General features: G+C 39.1%; 1 protein-coding gene across 1 annotated transcript; it reads right to left on the bottom strand.

The window, feature by feature from the left end:
- Nucleotides 1-255: 255 nt before the first annotated feature.
- LOC111227663 (protein NDRG1-like) lies at nucleotides 256-4928 on the bottom strand. The gene is made up of 12 exons (XM_022753264.1): nucleotides 4695-4928; nucleotides 4030-4135; nucleotides 3637-3757; nucleotides 3481-3543; nucleotides 3281-3341; nucleotides 2641-2727; nucleotides 2351-2407; nucleotides 2040-2206; nucleotides 1761-1860; nucleotides 1633-1668; nucleotides 1454-1505; nucleotides 256-1306 (listed from the first exon to the last, which is right to left on the bottom strand). Exons 1-12 carry the CDS (start codon nucleotides 4743-4745, stop codon nucleotides 1074-1076), a joined length of 1134 nt encoding a protein of 377 aa, XP_022608985.1. The 5' UTR covers nucleotides 4746-4928; the 3' UTR covers nucleotides 256-1073.
- Between the last annotated feature and the right edge of the window lie 3730 nt (nucleotides 4929-8658).

Here is an 8658-nt window from a genome sequence, read left to right as displayed (position 1 = left end):
TATCTATCTATCTATCTATCTATCTATCTATCTAAATCACAATCACTTTGCAAAATTGCTTATTGATCACCAATTTTGAAGATGTAATACCGCCTTATGTGTTTGAAACCCCACAGAATCACAGTGGTGTTGATGTTATATATAAACCTGGTGATTTCTTTGGCCTCAGTAAAATCAGTTCATTCCAGAGAGGTGAGATAGTTCTGTTTTTCATCCCTGGTGTGAATAAATGAAAACTGCAAGCTGCTTGTTTACAGTAAAATGTTTAATCACTGATTGAAAGCACTTACATAGCACTTACATGAAGTCATCTGTTTTAAGGATTGAGTTGAACGTTTGCTTATACACAGAACACCCAAAGCAAGTCCAATTTAAAACACATTGTGAACTAAAATGTACTGTATGTTCATAACACATTCCTGATATCAATAATACACAGCTGTGACAGTTGCATAAAATCAATACACATTCCTACAGTTATGAATATCCAGTTTTCCCACTTGGAAATATTGTCTCTTTACATAATGATTATACATGAATGAACCATTGAATTTTAGATTAATACATGACACCTTAAGGACTCAATTTCGAAAGAATACAATTCAGTTTCCACATATAGTGTTTTATCATTATGATTAACAGAGAATGAGGAAGTCAGCAGATCAGTGTCAAAGGGAAGAAAAGAAGAAGAAAAAAGTAAAGTAGACAAAGACAAATATATAAACGGGGAGAGAAAGAAAACACAGCAAAGACGAATACAGTTAAAGACATAGAGGAACAGTCAAGTGCAGGATAAAGCAAGGAAGAGGCTGAGTTGGTAAGGAAACGATACTTAAATTGATGATGGATAGGTACAGATACAGTGGGATGGAGAGAGAGAAAAGAGGGCTGCAAGAAAGTCATATGGAGGTATGTCCTGTGACCTTTCAGCTAGAGTTAGTGCAATTGAAAGGGCATTACCAAATGAAGAGGGATAGATAAGGGAAAGCAAAGGAAGCTTGTAGGATAAAGCTGGGTAGAGACAATGAGGTATAATTTGAATTAAGTGCATGGGATTTAGGGCAGGATGCACTCTAGTATGCCACTTCAGTGGACTTTGAGATGCTGTGTTCCACATTACTGTTGGAAATGCTATCCATGGAGACGTCAGTGTGCGAGCGCCCACGCTTCTCCTCGGTGGCATGTGAGTGTGTCCGGCCACGGTGCAGCTCGTTGGTGTGTGCGCGGCTCCGAGAGCCATCGAAGGATGAGATGCTGGAGCTGGAGGTTGTCCGTGAGCGAAGTCTGGTCATACTGGCACTGGACACTGGAGATAAGAGGAGAGACAGGTGAGAACTATTCTGCATCTACATATTCTGTAACCTTCACTGATCTTCAGAGACTATTCTTCCTGCAGAGACTACCTGCAGAATGTCAGATTAAAATAGTTTAAGGGTGAGTTATCGTTACTTACAGTATCCCATGCCCTGGATGAAATACTTGAGGGCTTCAGTCACTTTGCCTGGCTGTGAAAAGAAAGATGGAAAGTGTTAAATACATTTTCAACCGGGGGGGGGGGGGGGGGGGGGCAACAACAATGTTGTCAGCAGAATTGCAGAATTGCAGAATTGCCAATAAAATGTCACAGCCTACCTGATCCACCTGAGGAAGTCCTCCACAATCCGCCATCTAGAAAGGCAAAGCACAGTTCACTACAGTATAAGTTCATTCCGGGTGCACGTGTGCATGTGTGTTTTTAATTCAGTCAGTTGTCCGGTTACCTTGAGCAGTGTGGTCTTGGTGGGGTTGAGTTTAGAGTTGCAGTCAACCACAGCCTCCACAACAGGAGAATTATCTCCTACGACCAGCAGAGTGGTGCACCTGTGATACAGCAGATAGACAGGTGTTATAGGCAGAAACTTGCTGGCTCTTGCTGACAAATTGGTCCTGACTGAGTAAGTCCTGGTAGGTTAATTTCAGGCTTCTTCATTACAAACTGGTCACATTTTAAACTGGTTGTATGTTTTATGTATGTATATGTGTGTGTGTGTGTTACTAACTTGAGTGTCCTGACATTGATGTTTCCTCCAGGAACAGGCCTCTCCACCTCCAGAGCATTGCGGCTGTTGTAGGAGCGGAAGAACTGGATCACGTTGGACTGGTTCATGGTTGTTGTGATGTGGTGACGGTATGTAGCAATGAGGTCGTGGTTGTTCTGGATCTCATCCTGAAAAATCAGTTGGAAAGTAAGACACAGATATTCTGTGTTTGATATGTAACACTCACTGGATATTTGACAAAGTTTTTCAATGTATGTTTCAACATTTGTTGTCATGGTAACTGAAGCCAGTCATTACAGAGGATACCTCACCTTTCCAAACAGGTGTGAGATGACTGTGTCTGGAAGAGTGTGGGTCCACTCAGTGATCTATAAAACACACAAAACACACACACACAATGACATTAGTGAGAGGACTAACAAACTCGCTACTCTTCCTGTTGTCGAGACAAATACAGGTATCACTTAACACCTCTATAGCAGCTGAAGTATCACAATCAATTTAATATCAATCAATACGGATGGTTGCATAGATTAAAAATAATATTTGAAATAGATGCTGAGGATGGATAATCAACACACACATGCCACATATTGTTTACCTTGTTTGCAACACTATCCATTATTCCTTCAGAGTTGGGGTTGATGTTGATCAGAAGTAATCCGTCCACCATATCTGGATGATTCAGCTACACACACATATTGACACACTGAAGTTAACTCATTTATTTTTTTGCATACAATTATGAGAGTGCTTACAACATATTATCATGTTACTCATGGACTGACAGATCACCGTCTTGATTTCCACAGTCTTAGATTTTGATCAGTTTCTACCATGGATACAATCAGTCTATAGTCTTTAGTCCTCAGTCTTTGAGTCTCTAACAATAGCCATGCTATCCATAAAAAATCTCTTGGTAGGAAACATATCTAGAGACTTTTTATAGATAACATGGCTGTTAGTAGTTATCAGTGCCTTTTGATATAAGTGTTACCCCATGTGTGGGACTTATGAGACATATATAATTGTATCTGTGTAGCCTTTCATATTCATATGTGATCAGTAACACTGGCATAGATCTGATTTACGTATGACTGTGTATACAGGGAGGATTCACAACCAAATTAAGATCTGTACTGAGAAGAGTAAAGATTCAACTTTACATTTTGCACACTAGGAGACGGGGTGTGTCACTTTCTCAAGTTCAAATGGAATTTAGAGAAGAGATTTGAACTCACAGCAAATTGCGCCAGGATGTAGGCTCCTGCTCCAACTCCCAGTCCAATCACACTACGCAACCTGCAAAACACATAGCCAGAAGGTCAAAGGGCTAATCAGTCAAATGTCAGGGTTTAATTTAGAGGAGAGCCCAAACAAAAGTGTTTGGTAAATATCAGATAAACTTTGAGAGACTTTAAGGATTTCAGGTCCATCTTACCCAAAGTGTTTGAGGACAGCAGGCAGTGTTTCAGACAGCTGGTCCATGGAAGGGTAGGTATACCTGAGAGGTCAAAATAATTAAATAAAGTAAATTACAGCATTACAACGAGAGTACGGCTAAAAGGAGACAAAGGATTGAGGACAGTTCTCTTACGCAGTCGGGAGAGTTTTGGCTCCCTCATGTTGTCCTGGTGCTTCAACGTGACAAATAGTTAAATTTCTGAGGATTTCCTGCATGTCCACATGGTTGAACAGAGTCTCAAAACAGGTCTTGTCTACAAGAAGAGAAAACAAAAACAACATCATTGAACTATTAACACAGAGAATTAGATTTTGTTTGCAGTGACAAAAATGGAAAGTCACAAGAAGTAAGATGCACAAATACCACAGCGAATCTATTTTGATTTTGCTGATATACACACATCGGTGCCATAAGGGGTTTCACTGCTACTTTGGTAAGTTTTGGAAAATTATAGCCATATTGCGTCATATCTGTGTGCACACACTGTCACTAAGCATTATTGTGGGGTTAAGAGATGAGACTTACGGTTCAGTCCAACGTCATGAAAGGTCAGGATGACGGGGCGGTTTGCCTTTGGAGTCCCAGTCATGACGCAGTGGACGTTCCCAAACAGAGTCTCCACATGCTCCTCCTAAAACAAAAGCACAGATGCAGTCGCACATTCAGATTATCCACACATGCTACTGGTTTGTGTCGGCCATTGGCCCATCGTGTTTCTGTCCTTTAGATATAAATTTACACGTTGCTGAATAACACAAATTTGTAATATATCGAAGAGGACATTTGGTTTTTGGTATCACACAAAACCAATGATGTCATTTCGCTGTATCAGTGTATTACTGTATTAACACTAACTACCTTTTCTTAAGTATAAATGAAATGATGTACGAGTATAAATTGTTAATTTTTCAGATTATTTTAAATGCAAGAAACTGCTAGACAGGAGTTTGGGGGTACTGTGTTTCTCACTGAACAGTTGAAATGATTTTTTAAAGACAATTCTATGTCATATGTTTACTCTGAACTGATACCAGATCCCGATGTTAACAATATTAGATCCAACTGACTGACTAGTGCTCCCTATAGCCAGACAAAACCCCTTGAGTTACCCAGGTAATCATCAAGTAGGTATCCGAGCTGTAACAGTGAATCCAGCCTCAAGGTTAACTTAAGCTCTCAGTGATACTCACAGTGATTTGGGGCTCGAAGACGGAGTCACACTCGTTCTCCTCCAGGACCATGGCTGCTGATTCAGAGTAGACCGCAAAAGAAACAAGGGAGACGTGCAGGAGATGCAGAGCAGACGTCCGCTGTGTCGGGTGGATCTTTGATCCTTAACTTCCTTTTGATTCTTGAAGCAAATCAACTTTTCTTCTAGTTTGTATTTCCTGACATGCCAGTCCTGCAGTAAGAGACGACTTGCTGTAAAGTATGTGTGTGACTGACTATATGTTTGAGCTGGTTTTTATACCCTCTGACACTGATCTGTCTCTAAGCCCTAACTCCAAACTGGCTCACACATGGCCAACTGGCCTCTTCCTGTTTTAATCTGACCTCAGGCTGCTGCTTTCCCACAGAGACATCACTGGATTTCTACAGGGAATTAACCAGGATGAGTTTTCATGCACCTTAATACATTTTGAGAAAAATAACCAGATGTAATGACTCCAGCAATACTAGAGCTGTGATTAGGAAATGTGTATGTCTGCATTTATTAAACTTCTTTTAATATATTCTTGTGTCTTATGGATAAAAAACTGAAATGTATGGAAAGCAAACAAACTATTGTCATGTTGGAAAATAAATCTTATTAAATGTGTCCTGTAATAAGCTTGATAACTGGGAACTTAAGTAAAATTCATGAGTAAAGCTTGTTATGTTTTGCTGCAAGACATCAGGGGAATCAAAAACACCTTTAGCCATACCATGAGCAGGTCAGCTGTCTAATCTCAGCGAGCCATCTGTTCCTGTAGGAAAACATTCTGCTCCCTACAGTTCAGTGACCTTGACCCTCCTGATAACAAAGTATATTAACTTAATCTGGATAGCTTCCTTGAACTCTGTATGTCATCTAGTTCTCACACGGCACTACAGTTAAATGAACTCACGTGACTCATAAGTTTAGTCAACTCTGAAAAACCATAAACAAAACAAACAAATGTTGAAAACAGGTAAGTCAATGTTGACGGTGAAAAAGCCACGGTGACCTCTTTTCTATGAGTCAATGCAAGAGTTCGTCTGGGTACCACACTGTTTATTCACATCTTATTTCAGTTTTTTGAAGTAATGCTGGTAGACGTTAGAACGTTCTGCCCAACACTAGTCTTTGAAATGAAACAGATGTGATCCTTCTATGGAAATAAAAACGGATTAAAGGCGATGGTTGATTCATAGACAAACTCACCAGTTTATGTATTATATTTTTATAAAATTGGTAGAAATGAAGGTTGTGCGAATATGAGAAGCTCTTGCATGTGAATATATCACATTGATTGAACTGTCTGTCCAACACATAGACTGTTACACTTCCTCATTCGTCCTCATCAACATGTACAATAACAAACAAACAACATTCAGCATTTAAAAGACTCAGTCCTTTTACTGAAATTACTTTCAAACATTTTGGGGAGTTTCAGGTTAAACTTTCAGGGAAATCTAGTAATCACTTCACTGGACACTGTAGGTCGATTCTTGAAAAGAACAAAAACAACAAAGTGGCTTAGAGGGGCTATGGACCAGATGTTTCTTTTGCACTCTAATAGCTTTACGTAGAAGTCATACCCTTGTGTCAGCTTTAATATCTAAAGTCCTGACCAACAGCTGTTGTTTGAACAGGGTTTTTGAGTGTGAGAGGAAAGCCAGAATTCAGGATGTTATCATTTAGTTTCTGATTATTTTTGTTTAATTTGTTAAATCAGTTGACGTGTATTAAATTTGGTGCTTTTAAAAGTGGTAGACAGAAATTTTTACATCTACTAACTGCATTACAGTGGAGGTAATTTAATTGCACTTAAATGAAATGGTCTTTCCCCTCCACCACTGATTCCTTCACATTATGAGTAGCCGCCACTATCAGCTTGACACTGCAAATATGACAGTTATCATCGCTGACATACAGGATACTCCCTAGATCGATACATTAAAATGTGAATTAGGGGTCTAGACAGTAGCAGGTTAACTGCACAGCAGACAGTAACAGCTGCCTGAACGGAAACACAGCAGACTGCGCTGTGATCACCTTCTTTAAGATGTAATGCCACCACTGCCTCGATGAGAGCTCTGTGTGTGCAGCAGGTTTAATCCATTTAGTGGTGGCTGAAGCGCAGAGGACAGCAGATGGCTCTTACTCAGTCTCACGTCAGTCTGAAGTCATTTTTATCATACTAACCCTGACTAAGCTCTGCCCTGCTAGCCTATTTCACCATTGACTACTGTCCCACATTGTGCTGTGATTAGAAGCCAGTCAGGTGATCACTGTTTGATAAATGTGCCACTTTCTGCACAAAGACATTTTACAAAACTACATTACACTAAGTACTAAATAGCAATCTATGTTTTTTCTTGCTTCTATTTTGTGCTACAAATTATTATTATTGTTGTTGATGTTGTTGTTGTTGTTGTTGTTTTTATGTTTTGAGTTTCTGAATTTGTGAGTTTTTGACTATATATATTACAGTGTTAGTTCATCAGTTCATACTAAACACCGTGATACATAGACCTATACCTTTTGAATAGTATACTGCTCTGAAGTCACCCTTCATTAGGTGGGAAGCATCTAAGGCATATGTTGAGGGACAAATAACGAGGTGCTCTAATTAAGAAACCACAGTAAAGTGATAAAAAATGAAGAGGGGATTATAACACTTGAAAATGATGGTCATGTGAGCATGTGTATGAATCGTTTGTATGGTGTTCACATATGTTGAAAAACTATTTTCTTGGAAGTGAGGTCAGCTGTTTTCACTGCAGACATGTTGACACGTCACAGCAGGAAAGGCACAGGGGTTACTCTGTTTCAAGTGTCCCAGAGAGTGAGCTGGCAAGCACATTACCTAGATCCTGAAACTGAAGCAACTAAATGGAATCCAGCCATCATTAATTTTATTGTTTATGCCTGTGATTTTCCCACTGGCACGTATCCAAATGTCTCCTGTGAAAAAGATGTGTTGTACATGTCTTTAATTTGCACTAATTTCCTGATTCCACCAAAAATGTAAGTAGTAAACCTACGTTTTGTGTAACAAGTTTTGCCACTCAGGAGACTTACATGTCAGATGTCACCTGAACTCTTCTACTGTATCATATATTACACTACCAATTACTGTAAAAAAAAAAAAAGATATGTGCAAAGCGCATTTAACATTTGTGATAACAATTCAATCTAGTGGCCTGATTGAACTGAAAGTAAAGTTTTATAAACCTTGCAGTCATAAATTAGACATTTGAAGCTGCACTTAATCTGAAAGGTTAAAACACCTGTCAAAATATGTCTTTATTTCCTGTTGCTTAACGAGTAAATAGTTCATTTGGTTTGGAGAGGACATGTTGCCTTGCACGCACTGCACCCTTGTGTCATTTCCCAGTGGAGTCCACTAGATGGAGTTTTATGTCGACTTTCTGGATGCAGCTTGTCAACAGGCAACTTGACTGTCAGGATTTCATCACACTGCTTTGTTTGTCACCTAATGAACCCTTGTTTGACATTAATTTTGTTTAGTATTATATTTTTGCAACTAACTAAACTAGACTCTTTGCTAAATGTGTAACTTGAGCTTCAATCTCATAAGTTATTGCAAGACATTTCACATTCGTCAATATTCATACTTCGACACTGTTGAGATGAGCTAGAGACGGATAGACCTATTATTTAGATACATTTATTTGTGTGCTTTCACATATATAGCTTGAATTTTACATATAATTTGGCATGAAATATATCAAAATATTTACGGAAATCACTTGGAGTTTCTTTGTTTTGAGTTTTTTGTTATGAAATCCCATGTGGGTGTGGCTGATCCAAAACAGAAGGGATGGACGGTGAGATGGAAAGTGAGTTTGAAAGGCAGAGGACTCAGCATATGGTGAAGGGATCATTGAGTTACAAGTATTGATAATGTAACCTCTTATATAAGCACCTGCACATCTGTTATGAAC

The sequence above is a fragment of the Seriola dumerili genome, unplaced genomic scaffold (assembly GCF_002260705.1).
Source record: "Seriola dumerili isolate Sdu_G_001 unplaced genomic scaffold, Sdu_1.0 BDQW01000191.1, whole genome shotgun sequence".
Taxonomy (NCBI): domain Eukaryota; kingdom Metazoa; phylum Chordata; class Actinopteri; order Carangiformes; family Carangidae; genus Seriola; species Seriola dumerili.
Note: the sequence above shows the minus strand (reverse complement) of the source record. Positions and strands in the feature narration are given on the sequence as shown.